This window comes from Thunnus maccoyii, chromosome 1 (assembly GCF_910596095.1).
Source record: "Thunnus maccoyii chromosome 1, fThuMac1.1, whole genome shotgun sequence".
Lineage (NCBI taxonomy): Eukaryota > Metazoa > Chordata > Actinopteri > Scombriformes > Scombridae > Thunnus > Thunnus maccoyii.
In genome coordinates, this window is record NC_056533.1 from 27621575 (window position 1) to 27643849 (window position 22275).

Consider the following 22275-nt stretch of genomic DNA (forward strand, 5'->3'; position numbering starts at 1 on the left):
TCGTTGGCCTGGCAGCAGCAACTCAGAAAGTAGGACTGAGAGCCTGTTACAGCAGTCCCAGTGTGTGGCCTCCCTTGGCACACAAACAGAAAATTAGCTGAGGGACGACTGCTGTGGCAGAAAGCTTCTCTGCAGACAAAACCTCTTAATATTCTTTCCAAGTCCATTAAGGCCTCAAGAGATTGGCCAGGATTGATTGTTTGTGCTTGATATTACCAGGGCCTTCAAGGCCAGATCCTCATCGAAAATTAGAGATGGCATTTGGTAAAGCCTAAGGAATTGAAAAACTAAATACAACTGCACTGTGTCTGGGTTAGTGTAAATTTAAGGACTAGGGTTGAGATTAGAAATCAGGTCAGTTTTGGGTCACACAGGCTTTAGAAATGCAGCTAACAGGCTACTGACACATATAAAATAGGCTAACCAAAATAAAAGCGTATGTTTAATAATAGGAGGTGGCTGAGTTAGGTCCGTTGAAAAGATGCATTAATAATAGAATATGCTGCATGCATGTGTGTGTGTGTGTGTGTGTGCTCATGCACAAAACGGAAAGTGACAAACTGACCCTTGCTTGCACCGCAAAAGACTCCTGTGTTAACAACTCATTTAGACTCGTGCTGAGCCATCAACACTCCATACTGTATGCCTTCATGATATTTCATAAAACAAGTTTTGCCACTATGGTGAGATCATTTCCAATAAAGTTCCCTTTTGTTTAAAAGAATGTTCTAGAAATGTGTATCAGCATTGTGTAACAAGACACAAGTCAAGTTGATTTATAGTAGATATGTAAAATATATGTATAAAATTCAATTGGCAGGTAATTTTCCTTGTTTTAAGAAAATCTGATTTTTACAAATCAATTATACTGATTTTTTTTGTAGTGTGTACTTAACTGGAGTGTTTCCCTGATAAAATACTGTATAGCTAACATGATGAAAGACTGATAGAAGTTGGCAGACCTCATGACTACTAATCAATAATGTCCTTCTTTGTCCTTAGGATAGACATGGTTCCAAACTGTGTGTTCCTATCGCAAAATAAACACAGAATCAAAGAACATGCTCCTCTAAGATATTAATCAGTCCAATCTGCCCACTGTGCTGCATTTAATCCCTTCTGTCCTGCTCTGGTTATGAATATCATCCCAGAGTCTGGTCTATTAATAAGTGGACACTCTCTCACATACACACACTTCCTACTGTGAAGATATGGACCAGAACAAGGCAGTCACTGATCTCTGTGGGTGAACAGCTTAAAGTAGTGTTGGATAAGTGTTAAGGGAATAAAGTCCCATCATCACTGAACCCACACACACAAGCACACACACACATATACACACACAAACATGCACAATTTCAGATGTGCACATGCGCCATTCATGGGAGATTCCATGTGATGTATGGCCAGAGGCAACCACAGTCCAGAATCTGTGGCAGTGAAGGAACCTCATTGTTCCCAGAACAGAGGCTGAGCTGGTTTCTGGGACACTGAAACACCCTACCAAGCATGTAGTGGGGTCACATGTCACATGACAGACGGAGCCACAGCTTTTTAAAGATTAGAGGGGAAGGGGGAAACAGGGGCAAACAACGGGCGCCAGTGTTACATCCAGTCGTGTCCATGATTCAGTCCCTGCACTGCCGTGTTCTAGATCTCACATGCTTTAGCAAACTTAAACTTCAATTTCAGGTTTTGATGTATGTATAAAAAACATATTTTCAGTCATTTTATTTAATGGAAATACGACAAAGTCATATTTCTATTGTAACGAATTGTAATGCTGTGCCCTATATTAGCTTATTGCAATGATGCTATGTGGGCAGACAACCGAGGCAAATCAACAAGAGTGGATAAAGTTTCCCCTCCTTCGTATCTGAGCTTGCATTAGAGCCTTCTTGTACATGTTACAGTAAAAGTTGCAGCCCTCTAAAAAGCATCCTCTATTTTTTTTTTTTTTTATTTATTCAATTTTTTTTTGCATGGCAAACTCTGGCTTCTGAATGCCACAGCTGAAAGGAGCCATAAAGCTCATATATTTTTAAAAAAAAAGTTTCCTGGAAAAGCAGTTGTGGCAGGAAATAGGAAATAAATCTGGGTGCATATATCCATTATCTGGGCACGTTATCGTCAGAGGGGAGACTGTGGAGAGAGAGGGTCTCTATGTGCGCTGTAAGATAGGAGAAACCAATTTTCACCTCCTCCCTCTTCGTCCCCAACACACTACTTGATTCAGCCCTCGCTAACTCTGCACAACCAGGACTAAATCATTTCATCTAAATAAGCTAGCCAAATGTTTTACACCTCTGCATATTACTGAGTGGCGATAAGGTGCTGGTTCACCATTCTGTGCAAAGCATCTCTTCTTTCCCCTTTTTTTGTCCGCTCTATGGCCCAAACAAAGAGCGGGACAGTATGCAAAGGCTGCAAAGAGAGAAAGTGCAAAAATAAGGAGGTAAGAGTATTTTAAAACCCTGCTGTTTCTTATACCCTTGACGATAAAACAACAGACAAGCCATATTTTATGTTTGCGTTAAATATTCCCATGTGCGGCACCTCTATGACAGCTTATTCTCGGGCAGATTTATCACAACCCTTATCTGCTCAACTCACCAGACAAAGGCAGGGCACGCAGCTTACACAGTAGCATGCTGATGCCTGAGGCAAAAGACAAAGCATACAATCAATACAAATCTGCAGTCTATACATTGAACAGGAGTGGGCTGACACACATCCTTCCAGCAGCCATACATCACAACTTCTTATCTAATTAGCTCCCCGAAGAGCATTATATGTCTACTAATTCACACATATCTCTGATTGTACTCTCCGCCAAAGAAAATCATATGCTATCCACACTAAGTGTAGTTGCTCTTTGTTGTCATAATGAAGGCAATCTATTAATGATGTGGTACAGATTTAAGGAGATATATAATTAGTCTTAACACCAATTAATCAATGTTCTTTATCCTCATGGAAAATACTTCACCATGGAAAATAATTTATACTTAATTCTGTGATCTTCCACAGTTCAATGAGAAGGATCAAACTTCTCCCAGAGCTAATAGCAAGACAGCTAAAGCTCTCATCTGGAACAACAGATATCGATGGGAATTACTTTTTTAATAATTGGTATTTGACCGATAGTTTCTGCACAGTGTTAGCTTCATTTTTACATTTTAGATTTGCCGAGGGAACAAATCTGGAAAGTGCTATCTTATGGTATCGAAGCTGAAACCGTGGTTCGCCACTGTAGATTGTATTTTTAGAAGCAAGCTGTTCATGGTCATAAAGACAACACACATTTTGTACATTAAATTTTCCCTTCACAAGTATGTTGAATTGTCCCCTTTTAGTTGTGTTCTTCATTACTATGTGCTTAAATGTAAATCCTTCAAAATCCCCATAAAATCATATTTATGCTTTTATTCTAAGTGATGTGCTTCCTGTAAGAATCCCTGTGGAACCAACAAACAAGTTGTGTACTGTATCTAAATATCATATTTATCTCCCTAAAAGGCTTACAAACCCAAACATCATTCAGAGGAGAAGCATAAAGACCACTGCATGTCTCTTTGTCTTGATATGTTTTTTGTTTGTTTTTCATCCAGGGTAGATTAACTGAGCACCAGGGGAAAAAATCCCTGCTCTACACTCACATATTATACACACATTCATACCTGGAAGCTGCCCGATACAACAGTCTTATCCCCTGAGCAACCCCTCTGGAGCAAGTGGGGGTTAAGTGCCTTGCTTAAGGGCACCGCAGTGGTGGTTTCACTTCCCCCAGTCTAATTTATCCTGCCTGTCCAAGGATCAACCCAGCAACCTTCCGGTCAAAAGTTCACCTCTACAACCTTTAGGCCACTTTCACTCTTTTTGTAAGCATGTATGGACTGTACAGTATGTGAACATTTGTCAGTCTATCTTTAAAAACAAAAAGGGAATAGAAAAATAACATTTACTTTAGGCTCCCAGTGGTGTGACCACTGTACCTTTATTCAATAAAGATCTTATACATACATTACAGTGGATGGGCTTTCCCCCTCGCTGCAATATCACTGCATAACTCACTGCTGTCCTGAAGGATTCTGGGGTGTTAAGGGTGAAAATGAAAATAGTTTCTCTCTTTGTCTACAGACAAATAGATGTGGGGATTCAATTTTAGGAATACACTCACCTTTCTTCATTTCTCCCCCGAAAGGAAAACATGAGTGACTAGACACTGGTTAAGATAGATTACTCTAGAGGAAAATGTCAGCGGGACTAGACCACACTGTCACTAGAGGGAAATAAGACAAGAGTGTGATTCAGCAGCAGGAAGAAAAAAAAAATATGAGGCTCAAACTCTTGGGCCCTCTTCAAGTGTCTGACTGATCCTGATTTTAATTCAGTGCAATGGTGTCGGGCAGAGGACTAATTTAGTGAAGCTCCCAGACGCTCTATGTTCAAAAACCATCTGTCAATTCATGTAAAGATATGAAAATGTAGCATATGTATGCATATTCAGTGAAGTCAATATGTTTTCCATGGACTTAAGTCAGCTATTCGGCCTATTTTAACAGAAATATCACGTTATGCTCCTTATCTCCTGTCCTGGTTATTGCTGCATTTTATCTATAACTCACCTGGCCTCAAAGTTATCAAATCATGAGCAATTTCTTTATTTTTATCGAAGAAATGGGTCGATGATGACTTTACTTCTTTTATTTTTTATCTCTTAGACCAATAGTCTGTTCTAACAAAATCTGTTTACTGTAAACTCAATTTCTAGCAAAACATATAGACACTTTTACACATGTCCCTTTACAGTACATGCTTGCATCATACTGTATAAGGCATAAATGCTCTACACATAAATTCTTTAATGTATAAATGCTTTAAACATAATAGGAGATGATCATTTTAATACAAATGTCACAAAGGCATAATGATGTGATGCTGCTACCTATCTCAATCGCAATTTTAAACCCTATTGGCTTGAGTCCTGAGTGCGCACTGGAAACATGCTCATGCCACTTCACACACACATGCTGGTATTTTTAAAAATGCTACCCCTACACAGATCTTTATGACTGAGCAGAGTGTGACGCTGCAATGTGAAAAAGAGTAAGAGAAGAGAACCTCTCAGAGGGACTTTTTTATTTGGAGCCTTAATCTTTTCAGCACATTAGATGTCTCTACGGTGTCTCGGCAAAGTTCAATGAAATGTATAAATGTGCAACCACAGATTTTTTTTCTCGTGAAAATAAATAGGTGTATCCTACATATTGTCCCTCCAGATTGTAGAGTAACATACTTTGTCACTTTACAGTAGTGGAATGTAACCAGGTACATCTACTCACCTACTTATGATAAATATGATTTTTTTAGGTACTTGTACTTTCATTTTATGCTACTTTATGATTATACTTCCCTACATGTCAGAGGCAAATAGTGTACTTATCATTCATATAATACATTTACTTGACAGCTACAAATGAACATTTTACAAACAAAACATCATCAACTCATAAAATATGATGCATTGTTATATTCAAGTAGCCAAAAGTGTATGAAGTGGTTAAAATTATTTTCAAACAGCCACAACAGTGAATTAAGTTAAACATGAATGCATCCTTAATATCAAATAATGATATGATGCATAACACTCAGGGTTTTTTTTCTGCATAATGAATACTATTACTTTTGACATCTTGCTGATAATACATCAGTGTTTTCATTTAAGTAATATTTTGAATGCACAAGTTTAACTTTTTCTATCCTTGTTGTATTGCTACTTTTACTGAAGGAAAAGATTTTAATACTTCTTCCACCACTGAAAGTTAATTATATGTTTGACCACCTACAAGTCATTAGTCAGTTGCCTTTATTGGCTTACTATATATACCAGTGCATAATGTCAATGAAACAAAGACTGCTTTGAGAACAGTGCTGGTGGAATACAAAGGACAACATTAGTCTGGTTTCTGTCCAAACAAGGTTAAAAAGGCATGTGACATCATCCTTGCGTGGATAATTGCAAGAGTGGACATTATGCTCTGTCATGTGCACTCAATTTCATGATGAAAAAGTTGTATAACAGAACAATGCGAACGCAGGGGTTTAAAAATCTGCTGCAGAGACTGTATATGCATAATGTTGAGCATACGCAGGCTTTCTGTCTAAAAACTACACATCTGGTCGCAGGAGTGGTTTAGAGTTAAATCTTCTGTGAGACAAGAATTAGATCGTGTGTGCTATCTCTTAATTGATTCCTTATTGAAAAAACATACATTTTGCCATTGGCATATTAATTGAAGAAATGTTTTGCACACAAAAACTTTTCATATTCTTCCATTAACCATGTGCATATAGAGGTCACACATGAGAGCATCTCTAACATCGTCTGCTTGCAAATCTAATCAGTGGAAGAGCAAAAAAAGTAAATCTGCCAAACTAAATCCAACGAATTCAACATCATTTTCAAAGAGCCATGTTATCTACAGTCTAACCAGCCCACATGGATTCCACAAAGTTTGGAAACCTGGTCACATGTGATTGGGAGACACTGACACCACTGTCTGATAAAATGTTCAGCGATGCAATACTAGCAATGCCTCTTTTGACTTCTTTTTGGAAAGGACAGGCGATATGATTATATTTTAGGTCAGAAGTCAGGTTTCAAATTCCAGTCAGTAAGTGCACACAGCTTTTTGAGTGACCGTATAGATGAGGTCAAACTTTAAAGCCTATATTTATTTATTTATCCTCTTTTTTTTCCCCTACTCTCACTCAAATGCAGACTAAGCTTTGCTTCTGGCTTTCAAACGGAGTGGACAGATTAAGCTGAGTTAGGCCTACTTTCCATAGATGTGTTGGCTTGGCACTTTGAAATCCATACCCCCCTCCTCCACCTCCCCACCCCACCCCATCCCCTTCTCTTTCTCTGCAAAAACCAGCAAAGAAGTGACAAATCTAACTGGAAGGTAGCTGGAGATTAACGAATGAAAGTGTGACTACAAAGAGTCAGTTCTTGCAAGGCAAAAAAGAAACATTGTTCAAACGGGCTTTCTTTACCCTCATATTCCCCAAAATATACAAAATGTCTTCAGTGTATTACTATTTGTTATGATGTTATGATAATGCCGGTGGTGATGATAAGGATGATGATAGTGTGGGTTAGGAAATTACTTTCTTTTTTTTAATTGTTGATATTAGATACTGATATTAAACAAACTTTATGATGCCAGTTCTGTGTGATGTTTTATCGCATCTCATTTCCACAAGTTACTGTTCAGCTTAATGGATTCTTGCACACCTGATGTAATTAAGCACTGATCAGTTACAACTGTTTCCTCTGCTCCACCAATCAGAATTAAATCTTAATTGGATGAAGTGTGCAAGTAGTAAAGAGACAACAAAATGTACTGTGCAGGAGAGAAGTGTTTGAGAACAGGGTTTAAAACACAAACCATAAAGAGAATTTTATTCTTTTTTTTTACCCAGAGTCAGACAAACTTGTAAAAGACTATGTTTCTGCATGTATACTTTGAAGTTCATTTACCTGACAGCCACATCAGATGAATATATACACACATACAGTCTACACACTGCATATTTTGGAAGTAATTCCAAACACACTGGAAGGATTTTGTGAGAACTTGTGAAAAACCTGCTGATAATAATAATAATATTTTTTTTTTTGCACTTCAGAGTAAGATGTGGGGTATAAATAGAGAATTTCACACTTAGGAGGCTGTAATTTTGGAAGCTACCCACTCCAACCTTTTAAGTCTCATATTAGCTGCTAGAGTTTAGAAGATTTTTAGATCTGCATGAAACAAGGACTTGGATTTTGTCCATTTCTTACACTGAAGTTGTGCTAAAAAGTGACCTCTTCACAATCAATAGGAGGAATCATTAGTGATCAATAACTCTTTAAAAGTGAGTATCAGCATGTAAGTATTGTTTTAAGACAGACTTGGAAAAAAAATCCAAACCTTTAACCCTAGGCTAAAAAAGCGCAAAGTGTTAAACCCTCACCATCATACTTTTGAGAGCAGCTGCTCACATGATCCCATTAACATTCATGTATTTAGGTCACTAGGGCCAAACTCGGCATTCAACATGCCTTCGAACTGCACGCAGGGACATAAAGACACAATGTGCTCCTGTGACTCTGTAGGAGGGTAAAAAAAAATTGGTAAAATGCCTCCAAAACCAAACAAGCACTTTAAATAAACTTTGAATTAATATTTTACTTTCACTGTAAGTCGAATTATTACATTGGCTATGTGTCAGTGTGTGTCTTTGTGTGCCTCACTTCAGATAATGCATTCAGTAAAACTGGAAAATCTGTTTGGTTCTTTAAATACACAACTTGGCATTATAATCAGGCGAGGCACTTGTTTGCGGGCAAACGCTGATTAGAATTGGTTCTGACTTGGTAGCTGACTGAAACATATCCCAGTTTATACATAATGTCTTATCACAACATCACAGAGGAGACCAAACAGACAAAATTAAAAACAAGAAAGAAATGATCTCTTTGAAACATTTATTATGAAATTATAAAGGTAGAATAGCACTGTTCAAATAAAGCTTTTAAAAACAGAATCGGAGTTGCAGTGTACTGAATAATTGGCATTGTTTATTTCAGATGTAATTTAATGTATACCCAGCAATGGAAAAAAAAGGAAAAAGGAAAAAAGCAGGGCAAGTAAATAAAACAAAAATGAAACAAGTCCATTATTGTTTAACACAGCACATTAGGCAAGATTACCAGGAGTTCAATTTACATGAAACATCTCATATATACAAGAAAGATTTACATCGATGAGGGTTACAGAGTCTTTGTGAGCTATGAGACCCACTGGCAAAGCAGTCAATGGCAGTCACATTTCAAGTCAAGTGTGGCTCTTTGCTTGAGGGGGGTTTTGGCTGGCAATGCCATTATCACAACTATTAGTCTAGACACTGGCACACGCTAGTGACAGAGCAGCGGCCTGTGTGTCACATGAGACAACAACCCAATGACAAGGACGCGTCTCCCTCTGGGTTTGTCATGTCAGGACATACAGCACCGCTTTGCCCATCTTTTACACATCCCCCCACTTCTCTCTCCGATGATAAAAGGAGAGAGGATGGTAGCAGGAAGAAAGTGGGGCTACATGCTGAACACAAAGCACCCTGATCTGTCACAAATGATCAGAACACAAAGGTGAACACACCCTTGGTGATTTAACATTGCATGTAACAGCATTGACCCCGATAGAACATGGGTGAAAGGTGTGGGCTGGAGACGGGGAAGATAAGGAGTGGGTGGAGGGGCCGGGTGAGGAGTGGAAAGGAGATATGGGTTGTTGGGTGAGGGGGGGGGCATTCAAACAATGAAGTAGCATCATAACTTCATCTTTTTATATCTTTTTTTTTTTTTTTTTTTTTTTTTTTTTTTGGAGACAAGCAAGCAGTCAAGAAACATTTTCTTCCACCCTCTACTCTTATATTTAAGGTACATTTTTGAAAATTCACATACCTTAAAGCTGCAGTTTGTCTTTTTCTCATCGTGCAGTGTTGGGAAAAAATATGACGCTAGTATGTCAACTTGATTGATTGCCTTAGAAAAATGGGAAATGTGTTTTGTGGATTAGTGAAAACATGGAGATGAATTAAGCAATGACAGCCCCACAAAAGCCACAATGACTTTGGTTTTTGTGTGAACATTAATTTCACAAAGCAAACCCCTGAAGATTGATCATCAATCAATTTGCTTTGAGAAATTGCAGAAACGGATGACGCTGAAGTTGGAGATGAATGGGTTGCCAGCCAAAAGTGATGGACAAACAACAAAAAAAACCCCAAACAAACAAAGACATAAAAAAATCACATACGCACACACATATGTCCTTTTGATATATGACAATGTTTGCCATTATCAAAATTGTTTTGTATTTATGATCACATCTGACAGACTAAAACTTTGAACACATGTATGAAAATGGTTGAAAAAAAAGAAATAAAAATTAACCAAATGTTCACAAAAAATTAAATGTAATTCCTGGTAATTTGCCATCATCTGTGTTTTGGCAATGCTGCCCCTGGCAGTGATTGACAATAATGGAAAATAAAAGAAGCTATAAATAAATAAATATATAAATATATTAAAAATCAGTAGCACTTCATTTTTTTCTCAACAGAAGAAAATACAAACATATAAATGAACTCCGCAGTTCAGCCAGAGTACCAACACGTAGCTTTGATTTATTTGTTGTTTTGTGCAGACAAAACTGGATCCCCCTTGGGGCAATGATCTACTCTGGTAGTACTCACACCCACTACCTTAGTATAGCCCGCAATCCATTTCATTTCCTTTTGCCCACCTAGACATAGAGGACATGACAAGTTTTTTAAAGGAATACATGTTCTCTGCAGTAAAGAGCCCTGCAAATCCCCCACTGATGATTTAAAGCTTTGAAAAAACTTCACTCAATGACTTATTGGCTTACTATCTCCTGAGAGCTACATTTGATTTGAGGATCTGCTACATTTCTATCAATGAGAGAATGCAGTAGTCAGGTTACAGTTTTCTTCTTGCATCTCCCTGTAATTTGCTTAATTATTAAACTGATGTTGGCAACAGACCCAGTTGATGATAACACAGAATTTGCTCACAAGTATGATAAATTAGTGTGTTTTCAGTTATTTGATCTGTTTAACGGTTTATTCATATGCATGGGATTGTTGTTAAGATTTTAAAAACTGTTGTCTGTATTTTCAAGAAAATTTTAAATCCACCAAAACATCTCCAGTCAAAAGTATAATAGGCATGTACAGTGTAAGAGATCACAAACATTGTATCCCGTAGAAGTGACAGGATAGCTGAGGAGAAGGATGTATGATCACAGTCGGCAACAATCACTGGCCTCTCTCCATCTTCCTCTTTCATACCGCCAAACTCTGTGTCAGCACAACCCAGAAGATATTGCAACAGACTTTTCCCCTCAGGTGCAACATTGTCATAGTTCATTAATCTTCTCAAACTTCTCCTGCTGCCATCAGCCCCCGTACGTACTACTAATCCACTTATTAATGTGGCAAATGAACCTGCACAAGAAGGACGACTCCCCCAAGGCTCCATAATTACAATGGTCTGTACAAACTCCTGTTTGCATAGAATGTCCATTCATTAAATGTACTGACAAGACAAACTCCAGGAATACGCCGCAAAAGATTCTTCCTCACAGTTCTTTCTGTCATCCTGCACTTTAAACTGAATACTACATCTACGGTGTATTTAAAGTCCTGCTCATTTTTTGTGGCTGATACTGTGATACAAAACTATTTTTACTTTAATAGTCACAACAATCGGGAAAATGATATGCAAGCCGGATGCAGACCGCTCTCATTCTTGGTAGACAAAAAGTGAAACAAAAGTCTCCAGACTCATTTTGATTAGGTTGACCTAATATTGATTGTTGTCACTTGTTCTTTATGTGCTGAAACTATAGCGAAGCTGCCAAATAGGGAGCTGTTATACTGAGTCCCCAGAGCTAAGGCATGATTGGTGCTGCAGAGGAGTACATCAGAGCAGTGTGTGATAACTGAACTGTACTGTAGGTCCACACTTCCTTTGAGTGCTTGCATCTTTTACGCTTTTCTACCATGCAAGAAAAATACTAATAACCCACAGCAATTAAGCCTTTTTACACATGAGGTGTTGATGCACAACATGGTTACACAACTGCGAGCCCTATATAAGACCCATAATTGTGCATCCTAACATAATATAGATTCATATTACCATAACAAAGCAAAGAGAAAAAGGACGCATCTTGTGCATTCGCAAGAATGTACAAATGAATCTAGATATGCTTGCTAACTCAACAGACAATAAACAGCTTTATTTTCAAATTCACCATGGGACTGATTTATGACTTAATATATGGATTGTTAACTGATTAGGCATGGTGTTTCATACACCATCTCACTGACTACTTTTAAAGCCTGCACCCTCGGTGAAACCCCATTAATGCGTCCATAATATGAGCCCTGGGATCTGATGTACAGTACATGGTTAATGCGTAGCCACTGGGCACATGTTACGTTAGCGAGTCACATCTATGTCTCCCCTGAAGAATACTGAAAGGAAGAGAGTCTACTGATGGTGAAACGGCGATGATTATGCTTGGTTTCTTAGATGCTTGTGTTGCCTTGTGAAACTAGGACAGTGTTTTCATGCTTTTTTCCTCAGTGTTGTTTACACTAATGTAGGTCCCTGGAGGGTAAATAATAAGTGAAAAAAGAAGGGAAAGGCAAGGATTGCTCCTATTGCTATCAGCAAAGTTTGCGGTCTCTATAATGCTGATTCCACTAGGCATTCGTCTGTGATGACGGTGCTGTAGATGTCTGCTATTTCTATTCCCTATGTTCTGTATTCTATAAGAGGAAGATGCCACTGCAACCTTCATCTCCACCTTTTTTCTCCGCCTGCTTGTTAATCAATTTTCTTTCAGTTTCCTTTTTTATTGATTGGTGCTGATGCTGCATAGAAGTGACTCTTGAGAACACCTGAACAAAATGGCTTTTCAATTCTTAGAGAGAAGGTCAATTTTAAAAGCTATTCCCCTAAGATTTGCACGTGTCTTTCTCTTAAACGTCCTCCTTCACCCAACAGCTTATTTCATGTGAACATCAAACAAGAATGGGTGATTTATTACTCATAAGGTGACGATGTAAAGGCTAAAATTAAATGTTCTATCATTTGCCTCGGTGATGCTTCATATCACAATCCAGCACCTTAATGAACATACTGTCAATACAGAACATCAAACCACATTTTACAAGTAAAAATAACTGGTAATATGTTTGAATGATATTGAAATATTATCTATGTATATATAAGAAATCTTTTAATAATGTAGTGCTTATTTTCCAAAGCACCCTTTCTCTGCAGGGATGTGATAATCTGATATTACTTTCTACACATAATGTCTGTTTAAAGATTCCCTCAAAGGCAATCAGTATTTTTTGGCTTTTATTCTTTCTTAAATAATAGCTAATCTCCTCTCTGTTTTTATTCATTAACCAGGCAGAAGTCAAAGAGAAATATGACATACTGGATGAGAGACTGTTTATCAATGCTCATGTGATGGAGATGGAATGCGCATGTCAATATAAATGGTTGAACTGTGTAAAAAAGATCAAAATATGGATGTAACAGTGGCATTGATAACATACCCTTTATCCAGGACAACATGTCAGTGCAGTCAGTGCAGCGTAACCATTTTACCACAATCAATAACTGCCATTTAACCTCACATCTGAAGTCTTGATCAGAACCAGCAAGATATGCTTTAACACTCTTCATTACTAATCTCCAAAGATAGATATTAGCTAATAGTGGAAAAAGTAGAAAATTACTTTTTCTTCTAATCATAAGAAACTGAGATAAGAAAGTGTACCCTTGTGTGCAGTCAAATATATTAGTGCATATTTATTTGAGTAAATCAAAGATATTGCTAATGGGGAGAGCATCTAACTTCCCCTGGAGCTTTTATGGTAGTGCACTTTCTTTAGATCTAAATATGTTTTAATTAATAAATAAATACTGATTTGATTATGAACATGTGAATTTTATGACATAATTTTAAGTTTATAGGACATGTTTCATTTTCCAGTTTGGAAGAATGGGCGACAGTATAGAATTGAGATGATTAGGCAAGATTCAACTAGACCGCATTGGGTCAATAAAGGCTGAAAAGAAAAAGTAGTACAACTGAGGCACAACTTGAGGTCAGTTTCTCAGCTTATATAAGGTTTACCTTTATGCTATACACAAGCACATACAAAAATATTATCAATCAAATTGTACAGAACATTGCAGCGGAACATGTGTGAGCGAAAGTATCTGCAACAGTGCATTATCTATATAATAAATGGCGCTACATAAAACACACTGGCTCTGTTTGTGTACTTCTTTGAATCATTTGTCACAATTATTGATTCCAATAAATCTTGTGTGGAATTGTGGGGTGACTGAGAGAATCAATGAAGTTGTGCTTACAGTATGGTGTCATATCTCATGTGTCCTCCTCTACAGTTGTAACCCCCCCTCCCCCCTCCACCCCCACCATCACCCATTTCATCGCCTCGTCTCGTCTTCCTCTCTCCACACACCGCCACCAACCACACACATACACACACACACACACACACACACACACACACACACACCAAGGGCACCTGGCAAATGACGGCAAACTGAATGCCTCTTTTGACTGCTACCTCTCACACAGAAACACATTAAATGCAACCCCAGATGCAGTGACCCGGAGGTATGCATCGATAGGAGTCGCACAGTGTCACCCCTGTAATTCCACTCTCTCTTCCGGATAGATCTTATCACTCACATCTCTAACTGCCATTATCAATCTTCCCGGTGCAGCCTCTGCATCATTAGGCGAGAGTATTTCACTAAGAACACCAACATAGGTTTCACTCCTTTCTTCTCCTCCCTTGCATTTATAAGTCCACTGCAGGTTGGCATAGTGCCAGGCTGTGCCATGCAGCGCAACACTGCCACCTAAAGGTTCAGTACCACCACCTGTCAAGCCTGACCCATTGACAACACTCTCACTTTGCCTCCTTTCCTCCCTCTGCGTGCTCTCTCTTCCCTACTCTTTGCTGCTCTCTGTATTTGTCCACGTGTGTTCCATTAGATTAGAACTGTGTTTTGTGTAGTGGTGCTTTATTAGCAGAAAAATTAATAAGGCTTTGATAAAAAGCAGCATGGATTACGTTGAAATTTGAGGCTCATTATTGGCTAATCCTTTTTGAATTGGATGTGTATCAAGTTCCAGACAAGCTTCACTCAATTCGCTAGTGTGCTTTGAGAGGAGGCGTTTAATTCAAGCTTAGATGATGTGGCAAAGCCTACAGTGACATTCACAATACCACCGCAGCAGGCTAATTATTGACTGTTGTTATTGCTGCAGGTGTTGAAAAGGTTACAAAGTCTTTTGTGATATTACAGTACACACCAAAACAAAGAAACAAACAAAAAACATGAATACACTCAGTTTTATGACGAGAGAGGTGAAAAGTCAGCTAAGTTTTTGGAGAATGTGTGCAGCATTTATCTAGGATGAAAACAGTAATTTGAGTAGATAGGCAAGAAAAAAATGTTTCTTTCACAAAGAACATTGAGTCACAATTAATGTTATGTTGGTACATTTTACCAGTGATCTAACCTGGGTGCCGAATAGACAAAATAAGGCAAGGCAATCACTCACCCACTTGCATTTTGTTAAATAAGACTTTAAATATATTTTAATGACAAAACATCAGTCTATAATTTTTCCCCCAAAATTATGCATGTGATTGTTGAGTCCATAATTAACTCCATTAATTAGCAGGTGTTCAAGTTACTTTTTTCTCTTTTTTTTCATTTTTAAGTTTGAGAAACAGTGGAACTTGCTGAAGCAGTATGTCTCCTGCACTCTTTTCTGCTGCTTCACAGTAACTTAGAGCAAGTCTCTAATCTAGACTGGCACTTTAGCACTGTGGAACAGGGCAGTTATAGGCAGTACTTATAGACCAGTAAAAGTGCTCTTTTACCTGCTGTCTGGTGTGCATGGGCCCCTTCGTCTTGAACCCTCCTTGGGAGCTGCACTCTGAGGCACTGAAGTGGTCGGAGCTCGTGGAGGACCTCTTGGAAAGGGTGTCACAGCCCCCAACAAATGTGTTATCCAATGGGAGCTCCTGAATCACGTGATGCTTCTTCACTGAGACCGGCGTGTCAGCCTTGAGGTGGAAGGCCGACTGCGGCGAGGCGGATTTGTAGTGCCGGGCCAGGTCTGGGCTGCTAGGTTTGAATGTTGTGGTAGGTGTGGCATTCCAATCAAAGCGTCCAATCCCTTGCTCCTCCAGCTCGGTGGGCAGGCTGATGGTTCCGTTGATCGGCTCGTGGGCAGGATCGTCAGGTTTGTTCCCCTCGATGGTGACAAAGTTGAGCAGAGAGCTTTTTGGGGATTTCCTTTTCTTGCGCTTTTTCTTCTTATTCTGCTTGTTCTCTGTGTTAGGTGACATCCACTCAGCCCCCTGTTTTTTCCTCTGTGCAGCTTTGAACCTGGAAGCGTGGCGGCAGCGCAGCAGCACAGTGACAAAGATGACAATAATCACCACTAAGGCGCCAGTAACAAAGGCTATCATTATGGTTAAATAGTCACCACTTTGATAAGTTTCACTGCTTTCACCAATGTTTTGGTCTATTGGGGTCTCCATGGTGCGTCGGATGAGATCATAGATGAGTGTTGAGTTGCCGACAGTGTCATTGACGTACAGAAACACCAGAACCAAAGTATGGAGGGACTTGGGATATCCCAGGTCACTGATGTTGACCACTAATCTGTGTAAGCCTATGTCAGTAACTGCTGGCTTTTCCTCCAGGGTAATATTCCCCGTGACAGGGTCGATCCTGAACAGACCCTTGTTGTTGCCGCTCACGATGGTGTATTTGAGTTCTGCATTCATTCCTGTATCACCATCTACAGCAAATACTTCTGCTACCACAGATCCTGGGATAGAGGAGAGAGGGACAAGCTTGACAGACATGTTGGATTGAGGGTAGATGACAATGGGGGTGTTGTCGTTCACATCAATGACATTGATGGTCACCTTGGCAGCTGAGGAGCAAGGGGGCCTGCCACTGTCTACAGCCCTGACATCAAATGTGTAGGAGCTCTGTTGCTCCCTATCAAATGACACATTAGATTTTATCACCCCAGAGTAAGGATCCAGTATAAAGTTCTCATTGTCATTCAGTATGGAAAGAGAAACAGCAGCATTTTCTCCAGCATCCGAATCTGTCACAGTTATCACCCCGACGGTGCTGTATTTAGGGAGATTCTCAGACACAAAGAACTGAAAGTGATTGTGTGTGAACTTTGGGTTGTTGTCATTTTCATCCAGTACAGTTACAATGACAGCTGCCTGTGTTTGCAGAGGTGGAGTCCCGTTATCTCTTGCCGTTACAGTAAAGAGGAACCTATCCTGATCCTCTCGGTCAAACACTCTGGATGCAGTCAGAACCCCTGTCTTGCGGTCAAGATCAAAGAATGACGCATTTGGCCCCAGCTGATAAACTATCTCTGCATTTTTCCCACTGTCCTCATCTGTGGCACTAAGAGTAGTGAGGAACAGGTCGCGTTTGTTGTTTTCCATGACAGCCAGCTCAATAACCGGCTGAGTAAAAATAGGGGGGTTGTCATTCTCATCCTCCAGCCTCACTCTTACCAAGGCAGTCTGATTCAAGCTTGGTTTTCCAGAATCAGAAGCTACAATTTTAAAGTTATATTCCTTGGTCCCTTCATAGTCAAGCAGCGCAGATGTCTCTAACAAATATTGGTTGTCGTACACAGCTTTGAGATGGAAGGGCACATCCTTCTCTATGAAACAAATGACCTTGCCGTTGATGTCAGTGTCTTTGTCTGACACTGTGATGAGAGCGATCTTGGTATTGATGGGATCCTTCTCTGAGAGGAAAACAGTGCCATTAATGGGACTGATAATGTATCTCAGGTCTATATTAGGTGGATTGTCATTAACATCAGTCACATTTATTGTAATAGTAGCTCTGGCAGGACTCGAGCTGCCATCACTAGCTAAAACAGAGAGCTTATGTATAGCAGTCTCCTCCCTGTCCAGAGGCCTCTGCACTGTGATTAGGCCAGATGTTGTATTCAGTGCAAACAGTCTTTTTGTAGCAGGTGACACCTGAGTCCCAAATACATATCGAATCTCTGCATTTGCCCCTATGTCTGCATCTGTGGCTTGAAGCTGCACGACAGATGTGCCGATAGCAGAATTCTCTGGTATATGCACCTCTACCTGACTCTCCTTAAACACTGGTCTGTTATCATTGACGTCTGTTACAGTAACTTGGAGAATGGCAGTGCTGGATTTCTGTGGACTGCCACCATCCTCCACTTTGATCTTCATTACATATGTATCCTTCTGCTCTCTGTCCAGATTCTGCTGCACAATGAGCTGGGGCCATTTTTCCCCCTCAGGCGTTTCCACTATGTCTAAGCCGAAGGCACTTTGCCCATTGATCAGCTCGTATTTGTGGACACTGTTGGGGCCAGTGTCTGGGTCAGTGGCAGAAGGAATAGCAAAGCGGCTGTTAATGAGCGTGTTCTCTGGGATGGAGATGTTGATCACAGGGGATGGGAACATGGGGGCATTATCATTTGTGTCTTTGACGATTATTTTGATCTTAATCAGCCTGAAATAATCATTAGGCAGAATGACCACTTCAATTTCAAAGGAGCACTCGCTGTCCTCAAACGAGGGACCGGGGCACAACTTCTCCCTGTCGATTCGGTTTGATGTTGTGAATATCTCTCCAGTGCTGCTCAGAACACGGACCAGTGGGTTATCTCCTGCCTTGGAGACAAGCCGGTACACGAGATTAGCACTTGCTCCAGTGGCAGCATTTGTATGGGAAATGTTTAGGTCCTTTGGTATGTTTCCAATGAGGACATTTTCTTGCAACTCCTCTCTGATGGGATAGATCAGTTCTTGGGCAATTGAAGGATCTAGCCATATGCAGGCGAGTAGGGTGCCCAACAGGTAATAATCTTTTAGATCCATGACGGTGTAAATGTGTTCCCAGGCTTCACAACTCAAAGGTTTCTCTATATTCGACGGTGTTACAAGCAGTGACTCCTTTCATGTGATGGCAGGAATCTTCCAAGGACAAACCTATGAATACATGACAGAGTTTCTCTTCAGTTAAATAACTTGGCCATGCACAGTAATTCAATTAAAATAAATCTAATTAACAAACAACCCCCTCCTGACAGTCAGCTGTGTTGTCCACTTTAATTTTTTCACATGATTTAGCCTTACTATTAAATATGCCCAAATTTCTTAAGCAACAATTCACAGAAAAAAAACATCACCAAAACACTGCAGCATGTCTGTTTCTTCCTTTCTAAATCTTCCACATTTTATGGTCACTAAGAATTTTCAGCGCCTCAAACCCCCTTGGCCACAAAACTTCACAACACATTACACAGCCTTATTAATTTTACACTTAAATTGCCAAAATTAAAGAGCTTTAGCCGTGTGTGGGCTCCTAAGCGAATGAATACGCATGAATGAAGCCTACAAAAATGAGATCAGTCAGATTTTGGATTCTTAGTGGGCAACTGAGACCTATTCTTATCGTACATACCCAAATCCGTTAAAGCGCAGGAGAAAAACCGGAGTGTGTCAGCTCATAGTCTTCTCATCCAGTGTGCCTGCGAGCTTATTCGGGTAAAGATATCCTTCTCAGTCCGCGCCGTTAGATTTGGCTTTAGGTCCAGGAAAAGAAGAAAAAAATCGCCCCGCAGGAGTAATCAGACTCAAGAACAGGTTTGGGGAAAAAACAGCTGGTCGCACAAACTGGGGTAAATTAGAGGCTGCATATGTCGCAGTTCCTTTTCCCCCATTTAACTTCAGGAATGGACAGGATCTAATTGTGCGACCTGCGGTGATTGCGGTGATCAGCGTCGCTCTCCAGCAGACACAGCCAGGTGGTCAGTGGTTTGTGGTGTCTTCCATTAAAACGGTTCCCAAAATCAATGCTCATCTCCCGTGCATGTCCCGAGGTTTTTTGGGGGGTTTTTTTCTCCCTCGGCTACCTGTTAAGGTGAAAGCGCCGACGAGGTGAACGTAAAAAGAGACACTCGTGTCCCGTCATGTTTCAAGTTCACGGAGCTCCATCAATAATCAGGCGATGTAGACACAAGGTTAAAAAAGATCATGAAGGCATTAATGCAAAAAAGAAAAAAAATAAGAGAGGTGTGAAATCTCAGAGTCGATACCACTTGGAGATGCCAAACTAAATATAAATGCTGTTCAGTGTGACACCAATGCGCAGCGTGTATGTGCCGTTTATCCTTGCACTCTCACTCCCAGAGCAGAATATCTTGCACTAACTCTCTGTAAGCCCATAGGAGGGGTGGTGAAGTACACCACACCGACGCCCCTCACCCCGCCGACCACCGTCATTGGTCACCGCCCCTCTCTTTCAGTGGCGTCGACAAGCGGAGCAGCAACAGGATTGGCCCGAAGTCACGTCACTTAACGCAGACCGGAGGGTCGTCCGCGGTGAGATGCTCAGTGAAGATGCTGCAGGCTGCAGAGACGTTTAACTGAAACCCCGAGGCTGGAGGGGATGATGATGACGATGATGATGATGATGAAGCTGCTTGGCCTACTGCTGCTGATGATAATGTTAAAAAAGAGCGGCCGTCCTCAAGCTTTTACATTGTTGATGGTTATACAAAGGCAGATAGCAGTCATTGGCTCTAAAGGGACGCATCAAACACATAAGCCAACCTGTTAGGCTGTTGTCAGGTAGGCTACACTAATTGGGGTGGACATAAAAAGCCACAAGACTGAAGCACAGTGAAAAAAGAAGCGCTGCAACGATTTTCCATGGACGGGACTTGCCAATGATAAACACAGACATGCACAATAAAAGCCTTGTGTGAGAGTCACTAATAATTGCACTCTAGACAGAGAAGCCGTTGTCTAAGCATGTTTGCACAGGGTGCATACTCACGCTCTGTCCGCCACACTTGGCACCCTGCAGCCAGTCATCAGCATTTGTCCGTAAGAAATAACCTTGACACTTATCCCAGTCATCAAAGCCATTCAGCAGCATGTGGTGCGAGCTCTTTGCGTAATGGGTGAATTGCATTTCTTTTTATGTTTACTGCCTCGTGCTGGAGCTGTGATGATCTGAGGGGGCTATGATGTGACTTTGGAATTGCCCATAACTGCAGATGATCTTACTTGACAGGTTTCAAAGCAGCGAGAGAAGGCTAAAACTGCGAAACTGAGTCGAGTAACTACAAAATGACATGTCAGAAGTGACACAAGGTAACCAGAGAACAGCAGATTGAATAAAATGGAAGTCAGAGTCAGCCATACAGATCCTGCCATTATTTAATTCCTACTGCCATCCAGTCATTACTTAATTTCAATGCAGTAGATAACCCTCAATTTCATCCAGGGATCTCTGGCTGTGGTGCTGCTGATGTAAAAGGCAAGCTGTTGAGCTCAAAGGCTGAGTAGACTGTCATGGTGAACACTGCCATCTTGAGGTGGACCTTCACAAATGCCTGAACTGTGCTGTGAGCTCCAGGGGCTTCAGAAAACATAACCAACTACACCTTTCTTAATCAAGACTCTTTGACAGCTATGAGAAGTGACTACAGAATGAATGACACAATGAGTGACTCAGTAAGAGGCAAAGTGCGAATGAAGAGGCAGTAAAAGTGAGAATAAACCCTGGTGTTGGCAAGTGGTGATGGAGGTGATGGAAAGGACATGGGACCCGTACCACTGAGGTGAGAACTAGGCTGCAAATGTCTCCTGAGAGTCTGGCTTATTGCCTGGTCAGCAGTCCATTAGCGCAACCAACCTGGTGGCCTGACCTTTGTGCCGCTGGATCTAGCCGTCAGTGTCCTTTGCCTGGAAGAGAGCAGCTAAAGGAGTGATCTGTCACTTCAGTTTAAAGTCTGACACCCTGATGTGGAGGAAAAACTGACAACATAACTGTACAGTGGTGAAACACTCTCTTGCTCAGCTGGCCAGCTGGAATCATTAGGAACTCATCACTTTCTTTTAGTTGCTCACTGGGAGTGTGTGTGTGTGTGTGTGTGTCCAATTTTTTGCTGCAAAACAAAATCAACAAAAGCGTGTGAGTATAGAGATGACAGTGCCATTTTTGGGAGAATTTTGAAAACAGAAACAGCATTTTGAAAGCATCTTGTGAAGCAAACGTGTAGACACTGTATTGATCACCAGCAAGCCAGATATTCAGATATATTATGATCATTTTGTACCACGGGTCAATCAAATCCTATTTATTGCACCTTAAAGTCAATGAAATGTTCACTTGAACTTTAGTTTCTACTGTGATTATTTCTGACTTGACCTTAACTCAGACTCCAGGGAGTGGCTAAAATCAGCTAAAGCAGCGACTGCCCAGCCTCCAATTCCAAATTTACTCCTGTCTCTCAGGTTTGTTATCTCCTTATTGAGTCTGTTTTGAACTGGCTTCTGCTAATGTTCCTGCCAGTCAAGTTACTGAGCGATGAATAATGTAGTATGCTAATTTCTAGGTCTTATGGTGTACCTCCTACAATCTCACATCGAAGAGAGAGCCTAAGGGAAGGGTCCAACCTAAGGCTTTATGATTCCCCATATACCATGTGCAGCCAATCACACTATTCA

The 22275-nt window shown here is 40.5% G+C and overlaps 1 protein-coding gene across 7 annotated transcripts in view; it reads right to left on the minus strand.

Annotated features, from left to right (window-relative positions):
- The window catches only part of LOC121896060 (protocadherin-9), a 214119-nt gene extending 194151 nt beyond the window's left edge, over window positions 1-19968 (minus strand). For 6 of the 7 annotated variants that reach the window (XR_006095913.1, XR_006095914.1, XM_042409703.1 and 3 more), the window contains exons 1-2: window positions 19220-19968; window positions 15598-18744 (exon numbers count right to left, since the gene is read on the minus strand). Coding sequence is in view for 5 of the 7 variants with exons in the window: in XM_042409703.1 (XP_042265637.1) it covers window positions 15598-18633 (3036 nt within the window). In the remaining 2 variants the exon portion in view is untranslated. Of the gene's footprint in view, window positions 1-10160; window positions 10939-15597; window positions 18745-19219 lie in introns of those variants that run through there. The other variant, XM_042409735.1, reaches the window with a different exon arrangement.
- Window positions 19969-22275: the final 2307 nt, after the last annotated feature.